Source organism: Protopterus annectens, chromosome 10.part0 (assembly GCF_019279795.1).
Source record: "Protopterus annectens isolate FY-2018-M chromosome 10.part0, PAN1.0, whole genome shotgun sequence".
NCBI lineage: Eukaryota > Metazoa > Chordata > Ceratodontiformes > Protopteridae > Protopterus > Protopterus annectens.
The window spans coordinates 1,572,445,401-1,572,468,958 of NC_056744.1; the positions used below are offsets into that span (position 1 = coordinate 1,572,445,401).

At 37.9% G+C, this 23,558-nt stretch overlaps 1 protein-coding gene across 1 annotated transcript in view; it reads left to right on the top strand.

The window, feature by feature from the left end:
- The window catches only part of TRIM72 (tripartite motif containing 72), a 329,875-nt gene that overhangs the window by 275,955 nt on the left and 30,362 nt on the right, over positions 1-23,558 (top strand). The window contains exon 7 of the mRNA XM_044086926.1: positions 3,905-4,331. Within this exon, the coding sequence (XP_043942861.1) occupies positions 3,905-4,331 (427 nt within the window). The remainder of the gene's footprint in view (positions 1-3,904; positions 4,332-23,558) is intronic.

Genomic DNA, 23,558 nt, shown 5'->3' on the forward strand with positions numbered 1-23,558 from the left:
ATGCATTAGAAACCAGAAGAAATGTCCTGGGAAGTACAATTAATCCAGCCAAGTACTGTGACAATATGAATATGCAATTATATAAAATCACCATACAACAAAACGGTATCTTATTCTGAAATGAATACTTATAAACAGTGCTGCCACATTATTTTTTTATTCTGTCCTACAGTAAGAAATGCATTTTCTCTGAACAATGCATTGCATCCAGAACCTTTGCAAATGCTGAGTGGCTTTTTATAAATTCTTCTCTGTAAAATTCCCTTTTAAGGCATGTCCCATCAGAAGTTTATAAAGATGTTCTTGGAAAGAAAGCTTATCTAGTAAAACTGGTCCCTCCTTGATCCAGTGCAAACCATTTTGAAGAATATGTAAAAAAAAAAGCTATGTGCCAAATTAACAATGTGTTCTGAAGTTCTTTTTATAAAAAAAAAATATTTTTTGTGAAGTTATTTATAGCTCATTTCTGATTGTATGCTAGACAAAAGTAGGTAGGAAGTATGCTTTGGACCTCAGATTGATCTCAGCTGGAGGGGGTGGAGAGTGACAAAGGCTGTGAAGCAGCTGTTGGCTCTTACGGAGAGCCACTGCCTTGCGCACAACCAAAGAGTGCAAGATGCAAGTGCCACGGGAAGCTCAGAATTCACAGTTGGGTGAGAAGGAAAGCTTAAGTAACAAAAATAAATAAAAAAAAAAAAAACGTTTATTCTGCTGACTGGTACTTTATTTATTTGCCAGCTGTCAAAGCTCCCTCAGTTGGAAGTGTGGGAGGGGCAACATTTAGGATATGTTCACTCTATTATTCAAGTTACACTTTCTGTATTAATTTCTTACATTTGCTAAGACTGGGTTAGTATATAACTAAAACCTGGACTAAGATAGGTCATTTAGTTTTGCAAGTATAAAGTCGGGAAAATAACTGATAAGTTTCAAAGTAACGCTTCTAAGTGCAGCCTGACAGTTTCATGTATTTACAGTTATTAGAGAAAAGTATATTAAACATTGTGCCATTTCTGAAGGTCCCCTGCCTGGATAATGCATCATAGGCTGTCCTCAGCAGGACATTTGAAAAGGGATGTGGAAACTGTAGCAGACATTGCATGCAATATGAGATACTCACAGAAGCATTACACCTGTCTTACTGTGTCTCATAAGCCACACAGTTTGGAATAGCCACAGAGACCTGACAAACTTCTGAATCTAGTACAAATGCCAACATACAACATGGACTATTTACCCCCCCCCCCCCACACACACACACACACACACACACATTGTGTTCTTGCTGTAATGGAATCTGCACAGGATTATGGGATTTTTACTTTTACAAAAATTAGCAGTTTAAAAGAGTAAGTAATGTCTGTCAGATACTCTCAGCCACACTGCAATAAATATCCAATAAGTATGTTTTTGCAAAAAGGGCCCTCTTGTGTGTAGAGCTATTCATTTGTGTTCATCTTTTATAGCCACAAGAAAACAACAACAGGACCAAAATAACTCGAAAATGTCCACAAGCGATGGAAACCAAAACGCAGTAATGATATACAGTAAACGATGAATAATAGATTGTCAAGTCTTTATTTCACCACCACGAAACAAAATCCAAAATAAATCCACAATAAAATCAAGCGCTTTCGCTCGGTTAATATACATATTAACTGCATAGTCCTGGGTGGCCGTGGTGGTGCAGAGGGTTAGTGTTGCTGCCTCACAGCAAGAGGTTCCCCGGTTCGATCCTCGGCTGGGGTGCCTTCTGTGCGGAGTCTGCATGCTCTCCCTGTGGTTGCGTGGGTTTCCTCCGGGTGTCCGGTTTCCTCCCGTGTGTGTGTGTGTGTGTGTGTGTGTGTGTGTGTGTGTGTGTGTGTGTGTGTGCCTTCTGTGGAAGGTTGGGCTGGCAACTCGACACTGTAAAACTCCACTGCCAATCATGAGCAGATAGTTGATCAGCTGTGGCGACCCCTAACCGGAAAAGCTGAAAGAAGAAGAATGAGCTGCATAGTCCTACGTCCAGCCACAGTGTTCACTAGCAAGGGATAAAAGGCTGCCCAAATAAGGGAGTCAAAAAAAAAATCAAACACCTTTGTGGTTAGGCAAGTAAATGCATGTGGAGAGGGAGCAAGCTGTAGACATTCAGCAGGGTGCTTCTTTGGGTAGACAGATTGATGATGAAGACACTGATGTCAAATAGGCTTGCTGAAGAACTACACTGAGAGGTACCATGTAAGAGAGACTCAGTGGAAGTTCTGCAATGGTTTTCTCAAAATATGGGAATGTAGGATGCAGATGGAGACATGCAAGAATATGAGATGACCGTCAAGGGGCACTTTAAAAAAACAAATGCAAAGGACATTGAGTGGGACAACAATTTAGAATGTCTAAATACTACAATGATATGATGGAGATGGAATGGTGTTGTGGGAGTTTGGCATAATGGTTAAGGTGTTTACCTTACAAACACAAAGTGTGGAGTTTGATACTCACATAAGGTAATTGGTTAAGCTTAGCAAGGCTTAAAATGGATCACAAGGGCAGTTAGCCTATTACTAATCTGCATATCTATGAAAGGTTTAGCTACTCTATCTCCATAGAGTGCCAGCAGGTGCTGGTTAGGAAACGGGCTACATTACACAGTGTGCTTCTCAAGATGGGGAAGTATGAGGGGCCAGAGAACTAAAACTAGCACAGCTCTGATCCTGCCCAAAGGAGGCAGATAATCAAAGACCAGTGAGTTTAGTCACAGAGGGTTAAGGCTATGAACTGTAGTGATTATAGTGCACGGTTTGATTCCCACAGCCATCATTTGCCAACTGTGTGACCTTGAGCAAGTCAGTTAACACTGGGGCATAATGTAGCAAGTCAACCTAGCATAACTCCTAACCGTTCCATATTCCACAACAGGGTTTTATAACACAGTGTGAATTATTTTTGAAAATAATGATATAGCGTGAGCTTAACATAAAATGAATAGATACATTTTCATTGTGCTGCATTTCACTGAATCACACCACAATGAAAAACAATCAGAACTCCTTAACAAAAAACAAAAATGACTGTTGATGTGAATGGTACTGGAAGCAAGTATGTTTCTCAGTACTACAAGCTTTCAATAGCTCTGGACCAATTGAAATGGAATTGATGAGTCACAGCTCATCAAAACGGACTTCAGTCATTCCCATCTGATACATATATAGCACCCTGTGACCCCTGCTGATCATTTGTCTTGGCTATGCTATCTCACCTGTTTCATCCATTTGTCCCATTTGTTCACACCATTGACAGGTAAGAGCCAGTGGACAGCCATCAATAGTATTACACTACAGACTACTGTACGATCCGCAGCTCAGGAAGCTGTCCTGTCCCTGTTTTGAGGATGCTACTGTTGCATTCAGTAGGAACCATGCGTAAAGCTGACTCACCCTATAGCCTCCTCCAGATAAAAAAAAAAGTAATGTCCGCTTGCTGCTAAATCCTTCAATCCCAGATGGCACTTCAATACTAGAGTCACTGGCTGAATTTAGATCATTTGCTTAGGCTTTATCATACTTTTTTGGAGTGTTTTGCTCTATGTGACATCCATGCAGCTCCTTTCACTCACCATCTTTTTGACATGTCTTAGTTCTGAAGTATATAAACAGATGTTTTTATGTATTCATTAGTTTTTCATGTAACGGAAGTTTAGAACACATTTTGTATCAACAATTTTTTTAAGTAAATGTACTAACAAAACTAGTTTCCTGCTTTCCTTTTGTATCAGAAAAAAAAAAAAAAAAGAAAAACAGCAGAAAGTTGTGTGCTAGCAACATAACTGCAAATCTGTCCAGAAAAAGATTACAAATTCTAACTGTTATTTAGAACTTGTTGCTTTCTTTCATTACAGGAGATTGTCGTGAGAGGCTTCATTTAGACGTGAAAGACATCCATCTAACACTTTTAAAATGTCAGGGCACCAAGCAATTCAGGACAAAAATGTTGACATGACTTGTAACATCTGCAATGGTATCTACAAATCTCCAGTTATCCTTGAATGTGGTCATGCTTTCTGCAAAGAATGTATAGAAAAAGTGCCGAAGGGAGAAGATGGGATGGCACCCTGTCCAGCGCCAGCATGTGCCAAGCTAGTCAAGACAGAGGCACTACAAGTGAACCAGCTCCTGGAACACCTGATGGAGAAGCTGCAAAATGTCCCTCAGGGCCACTGTGAGGAGCACATGGACCCACTGAGTGTTTTTTGTGAGGATGATCGCCAAATTATCTGTGGTGTCTGTGCATCACTGGGGAAGCACAAGGGCCACAAAATGGTGACCGCTGCTGATGCACATAAAAACTTACTGGTAAGTGATCTTTCTCAATCTGATATGTCTAGCAAGTCTCAGAAATAAAAGCAGCACTGCAGGGTAAAGGTTTAGGTAGCCAAGTGACTTTATTGCACCTGCACAAAATAAACAAATAAATAAATAAAAATAAAGTAGAGATACTTTATTAGTGCTACTATACTGACTAGAGAAATGCATGGTATTTAACAGCTTGGCTAGAATAATAAAACAAGTTAAAATCAGCAGGTTTAAATGCATAATAGTTAGCTACATTAATCAATGTCATTAGTTTTGCATATAAAATTAAATTATGGCAACATTTTTCAAATGAATTCGATATTTCAACCCTTGCAAATTAAGATATAGTTCATAGGTTCATAGGTTGGTACTAGGCTATCGGCCCTAGGGCCTATACAAGCCTAGCCATAACAATTGCTTGGCTATTTCTTCCCACACTATTTATTTCCCTGTACCCCTGTCTAGCAGGGTGACTGACGTGATCCCCGAGGTGAATTTCTTTTCTCCCATCCAGTCATCAAAGTTTCTTTTGAAGATGGCCAAAGAGGCGCTCTGCTTGACATGAATGAGCAGTCTATTCCAGAGTCTGGGAAGTCTCTGGGTCAGGAACCTATCCCTCCAGAATGTTTTGTTTATTGTGATGACAAGGTTTAGATCTCTAGAGCGTGTGGCTCTGAGGGATTGGGATTTCTTTAAGTGTAGCATGTCCAACAGCTCTGGGTTTGACATGGCCTTGTATGTTAAGCAGAGATCGCCTCTGAGTAGATGATATGTGACAGAGTATAGCTGGATTTTTTTAAGGCGGTCAGCATACGGCATCTGCTTTAGGCCTGTGATTCTTTTAGTGAGGTATTTCTACTGCGTTTCCAATTGTTGCAGCTGTCTTGAGAGGTACATACTAAATGATGCGTTGTATTCTATAATGGGTCTAATGAGGGATGAGTACAGTGGGACAATGACCTCCTTTTTTCTGGATGAAAAGCCCTTAGTGATGAGGTGTGCTACATAGAAGGATTTCCTGACTGTTGTGGGGATGTGGTTATTGAAGGTGAGACCATTGGCCACTTGTGTCCCTAAGTCTCTTATCACACTTTCAGTGTTTAGTGTACTGCCACCTATGTGGTAATTCACTGGTACATGTTTTTTCCCAAAGGGGATAACTATACATTTCTTGGCATTAAGCTTGAGCCCATGGCTCTGGCACCACGCATCTGTTTCTGTAAGGCCCTTTTGTAGAGTATCCACATCATTTAGGGATTCAGTAATGGCTCCCAGCTTGCAGTCATCTGCAAACTTTGTTAGCCAGAGTCCCTTAGTGTTGGCCTGTACTTCAGAGAAGTAAATGACAAACAAGAGTGGTCCTAGGACTGAACCCTGAGGTACTCCACTTGTCACTTGTCTGGAGCTGGATTTGGAGTCGGCTACTTTTGCAGTCTGGGTTCTGTCAGTAAGCCAGTTGGCAACCTATCGAGTGACGTAGGGATTAATGCCCAGCTTAGTAAGTTTATCTATGATTCCAGAGTGAGGGATGGTGTCAAAGGCCTTGGCGAGGTCCAGATAGGCTATGTGGACTGCCTTACCCTCATCCACGGCTCTGGAGACTGATTCGAAGAAGTCAATCAGGTTCAGGAGACAAGATTGGCCCTTCATGAACCCAAACTGGGTGGGGTCCATTGTTGAAGGTTGCCAATGTCTTTGTTTATAAGTTCCATGATAATACATTCCATGGCCTTGCAGATCAGGCTCGTCAGACTGATGGGTCGGTAGTTCCCGGGATCGAAGGTGGATTTCCCCTTGTGGAGTGGGATAACAGTAGCTGTGCTCCACTCAGTGGGCACAAAACCTGAGGTCAGGGTATGATTAAACATGACACTTAGGTGAGGTGCCAGTTCCTTTTGTAGTTCATGTAGTTCACAGCCCGGGAACCTTGAAATGCTTCAGCTGCAAAATATATTTAGTAACCCCTCTTTCAGACACAAGCACATATTCTTGGGGTATATAGTGGAACTGATTTAAATATTTAGTAACCCCCTCTTTCAGATACAAGCACATATTATTGGGGCATATATTGGAACTGATTTAAATAAGTAAAAACAAATTGATAAATGATCAGCCACATGACTTTCACTGCTCTTACTCCCCCATTTCTCTCAGCTGTCCTTAAATATGTCGTCTAGCAAACCATTAAGTTCACCAATGTACACTAGACTGCAGTTACATTTGAGCATCATATTAACTTATTTGATTTTTGATACCTAGCTAAATGCCACCGAGGCAAAAGTCTATTTTATAGAAGCAAAGGCAAGTCAGGGAGAAAGGCTTCACTGATCAAGGCAATGTAAGTCAAATTGCTATATATATATATACATATATATATATATATGTATATATATATATGTATATACATATATATATATATATATATATATATATATATATATATATATATATATATATATATATATATATATATATAGATGAAGCCTCAAATTAATTGCTTTTTTTTCAGTTCAATGCTTTAATGAGTTGGGTTTAAAATTACACCTGTAATACAGCATCCTCCCACAGGTCCCATATCACCTCAATAAAGTATTACTCTGTGTTAGCTAGTTAACCCTGGCTAGGGTTGCCATCAATTTCTAGCTGACAATGAAATTGTTGTGGTAGGTTGAGGGTCTGCAGGTCCACCATAGCCACTTACAGTGGTGTTCATGTTTTTATTATGGCTATATCCCCTTTGCATGCTGGAAGTGGATCCATTGGCCACTGCCTACAATGAGGCTTAGCCTAGAGATGACCTGCTCTGGGCCTAAGGATGGGAAACACCTTCCAAAGCCACCAACATGCCTAGCCTGCCTTAATTTCTGCACTATAGTCTATACTGGGGGCTACAGTGAGTGGCAGTACCTCTTTCAATATGTTAACCCTAACCCACCCTGTGAAGAGAGGCGACCAGGCAAAGCCTTATCACCCTGTGCTCAAGCACTCCAGCTCTGACTGATACCCAAGCCAATAATCGAATCTGGGACACCCTGATTACAGTCTCTGGGCTTTATCTCTCTATGCCCACACAAACAGTTAGCCCAGGAAAACTTACTTATGCGTAATGCAACTTCAGCACACAGGTAAATATGTCATTTGCCCTTATTCTATGCAAGTATAGTGTGAGCACTCCAACACTAGAATACATGTTCTGACTTCATTAAATTTACATGATTAAACATGAATGTAGCAATTCCATGCAAAATGAACAAGATCCCTCTTTCATACAGGAAGAGTAATCTAAATTAGATCATTATTTAGGGTGTGCAACCCCTTTACCAGGACAAGACTTCATTCATTGATAAGCAAGTAATTATGCCCCTGATGCATAGAAAATAAATCAGGATTCTATCCAGTATAATGCAAAGGTGATTTATTTGCTGTACAGCAAATAAAAACTTGATGAGCTTGTGATATGTCACTTCTCAAACTGACAAATATGTCTGCAAAGCCAAGTTACTGTGACAGCCCAGTTACGGCCATTATTCCGTATAACAATATGTGAAAAGCAGTAACTGTTCTGATAAAAATCCTACCATACAATGAAAAACATCATTGCAAATGACATTGTGTTAAAAAATGAAAATTATATTTCCACAAAACACTTAGGATTATGTTTTCAAGGATGGGCTTTGCCCAGCCACACCCCTCCATGAAAGGGGCTCCACCCATCCACCTGCTTACTTAATTTAAAGACCTCAGAGGTTGATATATGTTGAATAAAAAAAATGTTTCCCTTATTCACAGTGACCAGTTTGAATGACCAGTCCTAAACAAGTATATATCTCACTTATTCCTGAACAGCTGACACAGTCCTCTGGAGTTCCACTGTGAAGGTCAATATTTCAAGTGCAGTTTAAATGAAACAAAAAGAGTCTGAAAGACCATTCATGCAAAACATTTAGTTATGCTGTACAATGGGCCCTACACCCCTTTTTAATTTAATTAGTTCTAAGGTCACTTCATCTTGGTTAAAATGACATCCTCTCTCCAGCTAAAGCATGTTTGAACAGCTGCCTTTTAAAATGTATGCCTTTTTCCACACTTGTAACTTGGTCACATGTCCTGCTCTCTTGAAAAGCCACATTTGATCATACAGTATCCCTAGCTTCTATTTCTGTTTAATATTTTAAAGAAATTTACATTGTGTCCCAGAAGGAGTCCCAGATATTTAATTGCAAATATTATTTCAATAAGGAAGTTGTTTAGCTATCTGAGCTAAATTGCAGTTGTTTTGTACGTGGGTAGATCCTTCTTCTCCAGTACTGTCAGTGTGGTTTTATCTGCACTGAACACCAGTCAGCTAGTTTTTATCTAGCTTTCATCATATGTAAATGATAATTATAGTTTGTTACTTGTGTCTTTTACAGCATATACTCAATGTATCAATGAAGATGCATCTACATATTGTATTTTGATATTTTTTTCTTGCAGCTTTACCATATGCCATTTACACATGTACATAAAACAGCAGGAGGACTCCTCTCCCAGTCAATATAAGGTTAAAGGTACAGTTACTGTTTCAATGAGAAGCTTATATGGGATGAGTCTGACAGGTCCATTTCAGCCGGTTTACCCACTGGCACAGGATATTTTTCTCCTGACTGGAACCGAAGCTTGGCAGATTGATAACCAAGGGAAGACGTTATCGAAGGCTTGGTCTGTTTGGCATCACAGTAATCTGTCAAACAGTTAATAAAATAGAAATATTTAAAGAAAACCTTTATCTAAGCTTGATAAATAACTCTGTGACTTTGAAAGCTTGTAAAACACTTTGCACTCCTACACTTTTTTTCTCTTTTTTGTCTGTAACTGGTAGTACATTGACCAAACAAAACTTAATGACCACGCAGAATTATGATTAGGCCTTATTAGTTATAACCTTTATTATGCATGTGTTCTCGGGAAGGATGCCAAGATATTCATCTCTTGTGCTTCACTCTTGAGGATAATTTTTTAGCATCCATGTTTCAACACATCTTAAGTTAGTTATAATCAAAATAATCAAAGACCTTATCATACCATATCAGATTCATATATTACCTATGTATTTGTGCACACACACGCACACACACACACACACACACACACACACACACACACACGCACACACACACACACACACACATATATATATATATATATATATATATATATATATATACATACATGTAGATGGGTCTACTTCATATGATCTTTCATATGACTGCCATTCATTTGACCAAGACCATATAACTTAAAGTTCATAATACTAAAAACTCACTTGACTGAAACTCATAACACCGGCACTTTACAATGCTAGATTTCAACACACTAAATTGCAAATTATAGACATGCATGCTTATAACGCCAGTTACTAACACTTTGCAGAATGTAAAAATTAATTGTATACCCTCTTATCAGAAACCAGACGATATAAAACCAAACTAGGTGGGGGGCTACACGGGTCTATATCAGATTATCGAAACGGCTCATTATCGAATGCCGTAACGTCGAACTGCAAAACCCGAACCCTAACAATATCGATTTGCTGCTCCGAGAAACACACACACCACAAGCACACTAAAAAGCAGCAATCCACACACATACATATAAAAGTTACATCTAACCCTACACTACACTGCACATATACTACTATCTATCCACTTACCTTAACCCAGATCCTAACCCTAAAGTCCGTCACTATCGCACACTCAGCTCAGCCGCGCCCTAACCCTAACTCACTTAACCCGCCCCTAACCCCAAATTCTCACTGTTGCACATTCACCTCACCCACGCCCTAACCCTAACTCACTTAACCCGCCCCTAACCTCAAATGCTGTCACAATTGCACACTTACCTAACCCGCACCCTAACTCTAACTCACCCAACCCATGCCCTAACCCGAAAGTCCGCACAATCACACACTTACCTTAACCCAACCCGTAACTTTCCATCACATTGCTGAAAACAGCAAAGCCACAACAATGGCCAACCAAATTCTTTCCTTAGGAAAGAATTCGGTTTTGTGCAGCTTCGCTGTTTTCAGCATTCGCAATATTGGTTTCGATATTAGATCATTTGAAATTCTGCTGTTTTGATGATCTAATATAGACCCAGGCTACACCACCAACACCCCCCCCCCAGTGTGGGAGTCTGTGCCTCCCACACCCCTCCAACTATATATACTAACTCCAAGATTGCACTACAGTGGGAAAAAGGGCATATACATTTTTCTTACCTTGCAGTAGCCTACACACTGCCACTACTATATTGAAATTTAGCATTAAAAGGTGTTGGTGTTATGAGTTTCAGTCAAGTGAGTTTTCAGTATTTTGAACTTTAGGTTATATGGCCTTTGTCAAATTAATTTCAGATAAATGAAAGTTAGGTCATGTGAAGTAGACCCATATAAATAAACATTTACTTAATAATATCTCCTCATCTTCAAAGCCTTAAAGGATATAGTCTTGTGGTAATCCTACACATAGTTTCATAGGTGTGTACTAGGCTAATGGCCCTGGAGCCTTTACAAGTCTAGCCCATAGGATTACCCTGGCATCATGCCACCCGACCTTAGTTCCCAGTGCCTCTGTCGAGTAAAACCACTGGAGTGATCCCCAGGGTGAATTTTCTGTTTCCCATCTACTCATCAAGATTTCTCTTGAAGAGGGCCACTGAGGTGCTCTGCTTGACATGTATGGGAAGTCTATTCCATAGCATGGGCAGTCTCTGGGTGATGAACCTGTCCCTCCAGCATGTTCTGGTGATTGTGGTAATGAGGTTGAGGTCTCTGGAGCATGTGGTGCAGAGGGATGGGGATTTCTTTAGCTACAGCTACAAGTGCTGTTTGATCAGTCCTGATATGGTGTGCATGGATGCAGCTGTGTCTGGCAGCTAGTACAAATGCCATTATTATTCGGTCTAAACATAGTTAATATCAATCATGGCAAGTATCATAGCCGCGAGTGCTATTTGAGCAATCCCGATATGGTGTGTGTGGATGAAGCCATATCTGGCAGCTAGTATAAATGTCATTATTATTCTGTCTAAACATAGTTAATATCAATTATGGCAGGTATCATAGCTTCAAGTGCTGTTTGATTAAACCTGACATGGTGTGTGTGGATGCAGCTGTGTCTGGCAGCTATTGTATGTTGCTGTTTTCGTCTCCGAGAAGCTGTGGGTTGCGGCTTGTGATCAAGGTTTACTGATGCTTGTGTATTAGGAAGAGACATTTGGTGTTTTAGCCTGGATCCAGGGGAAGGGGGTGGATAAAACTGTGATTTTGGATACTTTGGAAGAAAATAGTTCGTTTAGACATCTGCTGAGTGAGAGGTGGGAAGGCTGGAATAATGTGTTATCTCTTGTTGTGGCGGCTTGTTCTGTTTGCTCTCTGTTCTTTTCCTGGCTGCTGCCTCACTGAAAGGGAGGGAATTTAGGCTTGAAGTTGCAGTGAAGTAAAGTTTTGCTTCAGATGCATCGCGAGCCTCTGGTATGCAGTACACAGACACACTAACAGAAACAGATGCTCCCAGGTTGTTATGGTAATGGAGACAGAGTGACAATAATGCTTAAAGGCACTGAGGAGCCTCTGAGATGATTCTCGGCAATGAAGTTTATCATTTAAAAAAAAAAGAAAAAAAATATAATAAAATGGCTGTTTTAAACCACATGTGCACATATTGATGGTCTACCAACACTTCGTTTAGCTCATTAAGTTGATTCTTGATAAAAAAATAAATAAATAAAATAATAAGCGCAATTTTATATTTAAAATGTATTTTGGTCAAAACACAGTAAGGACTTACATAAGAGTGGAAGTCTGAGTTATTGTGAAAGACTAAGAGCACTTGGTCTTGTGCAGTACCCTTTGCAGTGGTCTGGGAGGTGAGCTTGCTCGGACGTATTGGGCATATGGGGATAGCTGATTCTAGGGGTGTTTGGGGTTGCTGGGAAGTGCTAGAGAGTCATCAGATTTCCTTTATGGAAATATCTGTGGGAATGGAAGGTGTGTTGAATGGTTCACTGGCAGAGTGGCCACTGCATCAAACAGGCTGTTAAAATGGAACAGGACAAATACTGGTTTGGATATTTTAAGAACAGCCTGGAAACACACCACATGAACTAGTGAATGGTATTCTGACAAAACTGGATGGGCATTGTTGCCCATGCTTTGAAGTACTGATATGTGTGCATGTAAGGATGGAAATATACTTATAACAAATAAGAAACTAGAAGGTTCTCATAATTTAAAGTGTATGGACTATATAAACATGCTTGGAAGGAGCTAATAATAAGAATAAGCATTACAGCTTGTGGCCTCTCAAATAACCAAGCAACAGCCAAAAAAACAAACAAAAAAAACACACACAATAGCTATGCAATGTATAATTTTAGTAAATCTAAACATAAAATATATAGTTGTCATATAAGATGAAGCAGTCTGCTGAATTTAAATATTAAAGACAGGATTTAATAACATGGCTTGTGTACAATAACACTACTGTCATAACTTGTCATAAATGACATACACTACATTTAACATCAAGGGGAAGCATGTTGATTTTTTAATGTAAGTAAATATGCATAACAAGTCATGTAATTGCTTTAACTTGAATTGTAGTTTTTGTAACTCATCTTAACCATACATAATATTTAAGCGGTTACCAAGGTAACTAATGCTTTATACATGACATCAAACTGACAATGTTGTTCAAGAGAAACAATAAAAGCCTGAACTTGAAATGTCATAGAATGTAACAATCATATTCTGAACAAATAGTATTAAATTGACAATAGACACTCAGTTTAATAACATGGGCTTGTGTATAATAACACTACTATTTTAACTTGTCATAAATGACCAACACTGTATTGGACATCAAGGGGAAAGCATGATGATTTTCTCATATAAGTAAACGTGCATAACAAGTCATTTAATTGCTTTAACTTGAATTGTGATTTTGTAACCCATCTTGACCATACATAACACTTAAGCTGTTACCAAGGTAACTAAAGTTTTATACATGACATCAAACTGACAAAGTTGTTCAAGGGAAACAATAGAAGCCTGAACTAGGAATGTCACAGATTATAACAATCACATTCTGAACAAATATTATTAAACTGACAATAATCACTCAGTTTAACCTTTGCTGATTATACAAATTAGAATGTTGTCATTTAAATCTAAAAACTTTCAGTATATGCCATAAAATTGCAATTTATAAATATGGAAAGGGAATTTGTGAACATTAATCACAATAAGAAGAATCACAATAAGTGGATGTTTTGTTTCTAACCTATAATTGCACTCATTGTATAATAAATGACAGATATAAAAATCCTTATGTATAGGAAATGGGGGGGGGGGATGCACTGATAATTAAAATGCACTAACTTTCATCAATGTTCACATAAAACAAACTTGATGCTTCAAGTAAGTTAGCAACAAACAAAGTGCTTACTTAAATGCTGGCAAACAATGAAATATAACTTCTGATATATCCAGTAAAAATATATTGTATTATAAACATTAGGTATAAATATTATTACCATCTATTTATATTAAGTAATACGTTTTGAAAGACTTCATCAATAAGGGTGACTATGTTAAATAACTGTGTGCTATAATCTTTTACTGAGGTTTTATATATGATACACCCTACTTTACTATGGTTGAACTGCTTGTCATCTGTCTTTCATGTAAATATTAATTGTTTATACAATAAGTAGACATTTATATTGTATTTCTAATCTATAATAGTACTATATCTGTTCAAAATAATATAAATATTGCTTATTCCTATTACAAATTTTCTCCATATTTTTGGAGCTCAAATTTTCTGGATTGTCAAGGTAGGTTCATAGGTTCATAGATTAGTACTAGGCTAACTGCCCTTGTGGGCCATTTTAAGCCTAGCCAATTACCCCATGTGAGAATCAAACCCTGCACCTTGTGTTTGTAATGCAAACACCTTAACCATTATGCCAACCTCCCTCCCATTTATGAGTGATAATCTGATGGACTTAGGTTTATCCATCAGATTAGGAATTATTTTCATTCCATGGCTAGTGCAGAACTTAGTTTTGTTAACATTTATTAATTTAAAATGTGTTATTTTACAAAAACATTTTTAGTATGCCTGACCAAAGCATTACTTTACTGGTAAACACTCAAAGTATAGAACTGATAATTTCCTTTAAAAGCTCAAACTATGGAATTCATTCAAATGTATTTGAAAAAACATTTTTGAGGGATTTCTTTAGATGTAGCATTTCTAACAGAGCTGGGTCAGACATGGGTTTGTAAGTCAAGCAGAGATCGCCTCTAAGTAGGTGATATTAGACAGAGAATAGTTGGAGTTTTTCAGTCTGTCCATATAGGACAAATGTTTAAGGCCTAGGATCCTCTTTGTGAGGCACTTTTGCGGCCTCTCTAGTTGTTGCAGGTGTTTAGTGAGATACATGCCAAATGGGGCATTGTACTCAATGATTGGCCTAATGAGGGAAGAGTAGAGGGACACAATGACATCTTTCTTCCTGGATGCAAAACCCTTAGTAATGAGATGTGCCACATAAAAAGACTTTCTGACCACAGTGGCAATGTGGTGGTCAAAAGAGAGGTTGCTGTCAACCTGTGTTCCTAGATCTCTTATAACGCCTTCTATGTTCAGTGGACTACCATCGATGTGGTAATTCATGGGAACTGGGTTTTTCTCAAAGGGGATGATGACACATTTTTTTGGCATTGAGCTTAAGGCCATGGTTCTAACACCAGTTGTTGGTCTCAGTGAGGCCTTTCTGTAGGATGTCAACATCACTCAGGGAGTTAATAATGGCTCCCAACTTACAATCGTCTGCGATCTTTGCAAGCCAGAGTCCCTTCGTGTTGGCCTGGACTTCAGAGAAGTAGATACCAAACAGGAGAGGACCCAGGACCGAACCCTGTAGGACTCCACTTGTGACTGGTCGGTAGTCTGACTTGGAGTCAGCTAGTTTTACACTGTGAGTTCTGCCTGTGAGCCAGTTTGCAACCCACCTAGTAATATAGTGGTTGATGCCTAGCTTAGTGAGTTTTTCTATGATTCCTGAGTGGGGAATGGTATCAAAGGCCTTGGCCAGATCAAGGTAGGCTGTATGAACCACCATGTCTTCATCCACAGCTCTGGTGAATGACTCAAAGAAGTTGACCAAGTTGAGCAGGCATAATCTACCCTTCAAAAAAACAGTCTGTGTGGGATCCAGAGTTCAGAGATTCCCTATATCTTTGTTTATTAGGTCCATGATGATGCGTTCCATAGCTTTGCATATCAGATTTGTCAGGCTAATAGGGCGATAGTTCCCAGGGTCTGTAGTCATTCCTCCTTTGTAGAGAGGGATGACTGTAGCAGTGCACCATTCGGCAGGGACAAAGCCTTAGATGAGGCTGTGATTGAACAGGGTACACAGGTGAGGTGCCAGTTCACTCTGTAATTCATGTGGAACACAGCCAGGGACATTGTCAGGTCCCATAGAATATGTATTCTTGGTCTTGGACAGTGCTGTTTTAACCTGTACAGCAGTAATACTGAGTGCCTGGCAATCTCCTGGTATCGTGACTGGTCCCTTTCTCAAGGGGAGAGGGGTAAAGTTGGCACTGAGTCTGTTGGCAAGTATATTGGCAATATCTCTTGGTTCAGTATAGGAGGTAACATTGTGCAGTAGCTCAGAACAAATCTGGGCTTTTTCTGTGGAGATTCTTTACATAACTATAGAAGGTTATGTGGTTGTCTTTACTATCTGTTGCTGCAATTCTGTTTTCATAGCTAGTTTTAGAGGATTTGATGAGGGATCTCAACTTTTTGTTGAGGCTGATAAGGGAGTTTTTCCAGTCTTGAGACTTCACCTTATTCTGCACCAGTTTCCTCCTGCTGTTGTAGAGTTTGTTTATTGCGGGGGACCACCAGATTGGCTTCCTTTTTTTGGAGAAGAGCATCTTGGTTCTGTTGGGTATGGCGAGATCCATGCATTTGTGTACGTGCTTGTACAGTGTATTGATGTATGATTTGGTGGTCATGCAACTAATCTCCATTTGTATGGGTGCCGTGAAGTTAGCAACCTCTGTTTTTAGGAGCCCAAAGTTAGCTTTGGAGAAGTTTTTTATGGTGGTTACCTTTGCGGGGGGGGGGGGATTTCCAAGGTGATTAGTTTGTGGTCGGATCTAACCATGGAGGACTTGACTATTGGCATAGAACAATGGTTGCCCATGTTAGTAATGACCAGATCAAGGATGCTGCTACCTCTAGTGGGGGTAAGAATGAGCTGGTCCAGGACATTGGAATTAATGAATTCCAGAAAACGTTGGGCAAGTGTATTGGTACATGAGTAGTTTTCCCTGTTAATGGAGGGGTACTTGAAGTCAGCCAATATGAGTGTTAGGTTGGACCCTAATATTCTCCATCTTAAAAAATAAAAAAGACCCATTTGAAGAAACTAACCTTCCACCCTTCCACCACAGTATAAAAAAGACCTACTTTCTGAGATGGATAATCTCTTTCAGTGCTTCACTCTTTTATGGAATAGATTTCAATTAAATGTAAAACAAAGTAATGCCGTGACTGTCTTAAAACATAACCTGGATGGATAGATGAGAAGATGGGAAACCATACATTCTTCTCTGGTCCGTCCCCTCAAACCCTCACTGAAAGTCAAAGAAATTAGGTAGTATCTATAACATGTAGTATGGTACTGGCAAAATGGGATCTTGAAGCTAGGCTACCAAAGATCTATTTGATCAGCAGTGTTAAACCTATACATGTATATGTGTATATAGGTATAAAAAATATATATATATATATATATATATATATATATATATATATATACTATTGTTTCTTCGAACGGAAAAACATTTTCCATTCAGAAAAACGAATAGTAATACCGAAATGAAAAAAAAAACAAATGGTGACAATGTCGAACCAAATACTCGACGCATTTGACTCGACATTGTTGTCGAAACCACCACGTGATAGCCATATAGGAGTTGATGTAAATCAGACTCCTATACAACAAATCACGTTTTTGCAAGGGGGTAAGCCCCCTGCACCCCCCCTACTTAGATATTCTAACTCTGAGATCGCACTACAGTGGAGATGTGGAGGAATTTCCACTCCCCACTGTACTGCGATCTCCATGCAGATAGTCGACTTACACTTATGCAAATGCAGTGGTGCATTCGATTAAGTGTAGTCGACTATCTGGTTCACAAATGTTTGTGCGCTTGACATTCTGATTTTCGGCACATTGCAGCCGACAGAATGTCGTTTGCACAAACGTATGTAAACATATATATATCTATATATATATATATATATATATATGTGTGTGTGTGTGTGTATATATATATATATATATATATATATATATATATATATATATATATATATATATGTGTGTGTGTGTGTGTGTGTGTGTGTATATATATATATATATATATATATATATATATATATATATTGGAGGAAGCAGTCCAGGATACACAAATTGGATCCTGGTCTGCTTCTTCCAATACTTTTTTACTTAGTTTGCTGCTTTGTTCATCTGTATGTATATATATATATATATATATATATATATATATATATATATATATGGGTCTAACTTTCTTTATCAAAATTTCACAATCTCAAAAAAGAAAAGCAAAACCCCACTTCCATGAAAGTGCTTTTTTTGCGAAAGCCGAGTCACTGAATCAGAAAAAAAAAAAACTACTGTAAACACTGTTTTGCAGGGCAAGCCCCCTGCACCCCCCTACTTAAATATACTAAGTCCAAGATCGCACTACATTGGGGAAAAGGATATATTTCCTTATCCCCACTGTAACATGCTTCGACGAATTGGCTTTTGCAAAAGTTCACTTCCAATGTAGTACACTTTCGCTTAAGTGGGTTCGACCTTCTGTTTCTTGACAAACTGTGTTTTCGACAAACAGAAGGAGACCCATAAATATATATATATATATATATATATATATATATATATATATATATACATATAAATATATATAGGTTTTCTGCAGCATGTCAAGTACGTGTTTTGTGGACAACAGTTTAGTTGACTGCTTATGACTGACTAAACAGCTGGGTGACAGGTTTGCAAGATCACACATTTCCTGGGGTCAGTGGAATATGCCCTCACCCCATGTTTGTGCCATCTCGAATTTTGTATATATATAATTAGCAAGGGGATAGAGTGCAGGGGGGCTTGTCCCCCACAAAAAATTATATTTCTGTTTATTTATTTATTTATTTTTTTGAGTTTGATGTTTTTCATGTGCCAAAGCTGTTTCTTGGCACATGCATACTGATGTGTGATGTTGGCGTTTTCAACATTTTGACATCCAAGTTACAACCATATAGATATATACACACACATATATATATATATATATATATATATATATATATATATATATATATACACACACATCTGTTCTGTCATATCATCTGGACTGGCAAAACAAATGATTGACTGGTATGTGAGTTTGACAGTCCCTGGGTTTGGGGAATATGCTCATTCCCTAGGGATACTGTGTGATGTTGGAGTCAGTATATTTGCCTTGACCCTACAAAGACCACTGTTTGAGACTTTACATGCTCCAAGGTTATGGTCAGAGTATACGTGATGTCCTGTCAATGCTCTGAATGTCATTTTTAATGTGTCAACACCTGTGACATCAACAGTTGGGAGTTTTCATAAATTTAAGTATTCCTCTCTCTCTCTCTACATATATATATATATATATATATATATATATATATATATATATATATATATATATATATAATGGTGTTCCAGCGTGAATCAAATTTTACTGTCATCAACTTCTGTATTGTTGACCCACTTTGATTGACATATGCAGATGGTCAACAGTTGTGTGAGAGCAGCAGTCCCCATGGTAGGAGGATATGCCCTTTCTCCTAAGATAGTGCAATCTCATAGTTAGTATGTATAATTTTTGTTGCATGTTCTGAAAATTACTCTTGGAACATGAGTTGTGAGTTGTCATCATGTTTTTGTCAAAATAAGTGTGGTGACATTAAGCAGGTCACTGTTTGGTTTACAATCAGGAGTAATTGTGCAAACATCAGTAGCAAAATAATTAAAATAAATGGGAGTAAGCTTATGCAAGATCACATTCTACCCACACAAACAAGCACACACATGCACACAGATGGTGATCTTCTGTACAAATGACAATAAATAGTAAAATGAATCCACAAAATACAATGTTCAAGCCATGATAACTCCTCATAAGATGACAGTAAATTTGTATAATGGATCTCAATGAATTCCATCCTGGGTTTGGCCTGGGAATTTTGAGTATCATGACAATCTCTTCTGCTGTTCTGAAAACATGCCTTCAGAGGGCAATATGGGTCTGTCTAGGTATAAGCATAAGTCAGAAAACAATGCAAATATATTTTATTTTATTATTTTATTTGTTTTATTTTTATTTGTTTACTGAGACAGTGCACTGATCAATATTGACCAACTTCAAGCTCAACCCAGATGAAACAGAAAACATTTCTCAAGGAAAAAGGACAGAAATGTGAGCAATAAAATGAATTTCAGCAAATGAAAGGCACATAATGCATACAGCACAGATTATAGTGTGAGCACAAATGTGCCTTTTTTGGATTAGCGGGGGGGATGAAAAGTTTTCAGTTCCCTGATGGTTCATGGATTTTGGGCCAAGAAAAGGCATATTTTATTCTTTGGCCAATCAGTCAGCATTTCTTGTTTCATGGGACCATTTTCTAAGCTGAATTGTAGTGTTAGAGCATAAATAGCTTCCTTAAAGTTTTATATGTTACACGTGAACTGTATTAAAACTTCATTATGATGGTGCTAGTATAGGTGAACTACTTAACAATGCAATGTATTATTCTTGCTTATTTCAGAATATTGCCACCTTTTTAGACACGTGTCCCAATAGCTTTAAGCTAATCAAACCAGCAAGTCAAGCTCCAAGGTTAACATAGATCCTAAGAGATTTTTATTTTTCAGAATGCTGCAAAAGATTCTCCTGCACAATCAAAAAAAGACACGATGACTCTTGATTCTTCTTCTTCAAACAAGATTTTCCTTTAGTGTGCAATCTTTTCAGAAGTTAGGTGAGCGCATTTTGAAAAATAAAATCTCTTAAGATCTATGTTAAGCTCAGAACTTGACCTGCTGATTCGATTAGCTTAAAGCTATTTGAATACATTTCTACATTGGCTTGTTAACATCAGTACAAGATACACGCAAGGGAGAGCCTTAGGGTACTGCTGTGATCATAGGAGCTTCCAGGTGCTAGGACAAAAAAATATTGCCACCTTTACAAACTATATTTGAGGCCTGTTTAATCATTAATATGCATGCCTCCTGTGACCTAACAACATCTGTAACCTTGTAGCCTTTTCTCTGCATTAATGAGAAAAGGAGATGAAACTTGCATTTGAAAGATAAAGTGTAACTTGCTGCAGTTTCTCAGAAAGGACTTAATTGCTAGCATATAATTTAAATCACACATGGGTTTGAAGTTAGAAAGAAAAAGGACCATCACAGATTGTCAGAGCTAAGCCGTCCTTAGTATGTTAATGTATTATTTTAGGAAGGAGGGAGAGCTTGTAATTGCTGTTGTTTTTGTGTGAAAAAAGAAATGATGTAATCCGATGATTCCTGTGTTTCTCTACTTAAGTGATGAACTGAAATGTGTGTGTATATATATATATATATATATATATATATATATATATAAATATGTATATATATATATATATATATATATATAAATATTATATATATATAAAACCAGGGAACAATCATCTTGTCATGCTGAAGATATTGAAATAACTATTTTCCTTACAGTTTGTGGACTGTGATTCTGCTATATCTTTAAAGAACTTGGAACAAGAAAGATTCAATACTCTTTAAGTTTGTATTAATTAAATTTATTTATCTAGCATAGATAATAGTTTTCTTCAAATGTCCTTATTTGATTAACTGTTTGTTTTTCCTTTCTCTATGTATTGGGTTTGACCTCCACATGTTTAATATGCATCAGCGTTGTTTTTTTATTATTTAAATACAGCTTTATTTATATAATTGTAAGATCTTATGAATGGTATTTATTATTTGTATGCGTATTATAGCTATTTATTATCTGCTGAGAGGGTTATCATTGTTTAGCATTGTAGGTTGATAAAATTGTGGCTTCCCCTACCAATTATCTAACTGGTTTGAACATATCACTAGTGAAATTACCACTTGTATGCTTTATACTGGTTAAATTAAGAGTGGTAGGCAATTGATATATGAGGTATCTGGCTATATCTAGAGTGGTGACAATACTACCATGCCAGGAGGAAATCTGTGGGGAATTTTAGAATTATGCCAGCCTTCCCTGGAATTGTATGTGCATGTGTGTGTATATATGTTTGTGCGTGTGTGTGTGTAAATAATAATTTGTTAGCAAAACAGCTATTGTTATAAGGGGAAATTGAAGGCACAACATTTCACAGAGAAAGTGGTGAGAAGGGTACTGAGTATATAGTTCAAAGACTTGGCACTGTAAGTGACCGGTCTGCAATCCTAGTGGGGGTGTGGATGTTGGAAACCCATATTAAGGACAGTAGTGCATATTTTCTTTATACTCTTGGGGCTAGTTTGTATTTTACGAATTTGCTATTGAATTAAACTTGTATGTACTTTTTAATTAATCTGTTAGATACCAGTTGAATGACTTGAATGGTCACCCTTCTTATAGCCATTAGACCTACTTGGGCAGTAGAGTGGATCTCAGGACCATAGTCCCTATCTTTTACAAACAAGTTATTCATACTGGTAGGCATTTGTCTCATGACAGTTGCTGACAGTGGTGCTCCCATGATAAATGCATTTAAAACAGACTGTGCCAAAGCATATTTCTGTAGGTCGGGAATTTCTAAGTGTAATTGGTCTCTACTTGCAATTAGTATATCCCAAGAAGTATAAGGAACAGCCCCATTTCATGAGAACTTGGAAAGAAATTTTCCTAATGTTACCCACATTTGAGAAAGAGGTTAACAGGTGCTGCAGTGCAAAAATGAAAGGGGGGAGAAAATATTTTAAGAACATTAATGGGCCCAAATAGAGGAAAATATCTCACTTCATTTTTTTATTCTAATTTATGCTAAAGATAGGTATGCATCATATGTAATTATTACTCATGTTCTAGTCATGTTCTGGAAGTTGTAGACACTTGAACACCCAAAAACGTAAACTACTGAATCTTTGGAATTTTATTTTCAATAGAATTTTGACTATTCTCTTAGACTATCAAGTACTCTGACTTAGAATAATTTTCCCTTAAACCAGTATAAACTTAGACATAGGAAAATAATTGTTTAGTTTACTTGTTTCATATAAATAGTAATTCAGAAGTAACTAATGCAATATCATTTACAAAAGCAATAGAGGCATTTTGTTAGTCAGCTAATGTAATTATCTCTAGTTTCTTATTAAAATGTAACAAGAGTATAACAGAAACTGGTTTTATTTATTTAGTTAATTATTTACTCATTCATTCATTTTTTTCACCCATTTATTTCCTTATTTATTTGTTTAGTTATTTACTGATTTATTCTTTATTAGCTGGATAGAATACTGATCCATTTAAATAGTATTTAGATTCAGCCCAGGGTTACAACTAATCAAGTTGTGTTGTGACACCCCTACACTGGCCCAGTAATCAAGGAGGCTCAATCCTCACCACTAGCACCAGTCACATATGTGCACATTGGGAGGATGACAAGTACACACACAGTAAAGTACAAATTCCCTTAAGCACACACAGAGATCACAGTCAGTCTGGGGATGGTTTCTCCCTCTCTCTCCACTGGTACAACTATAGGGTTAAGAACTCAGCCGAGTGGTCTAGCCAAAACCTCCAGCACCTTCTCTGTCCAACCAGTACTTCATGTCCCTGCCCAAGAAGCTGACACACACACACTTTGAGATTTGATTTATATACAACACCCACCTGGGGAAGGCTGGAACAGGTTCACTAGCTATGTTCTCTTATGCCCAGACTATAAGGTAGACAACACTGCCACCAACCACCCTTATCAGCTACCATAAGGCCCTTACAAAGGGTGACCAGTTCTACTGTGCAGTGTTACTGTTATCCATATGGTA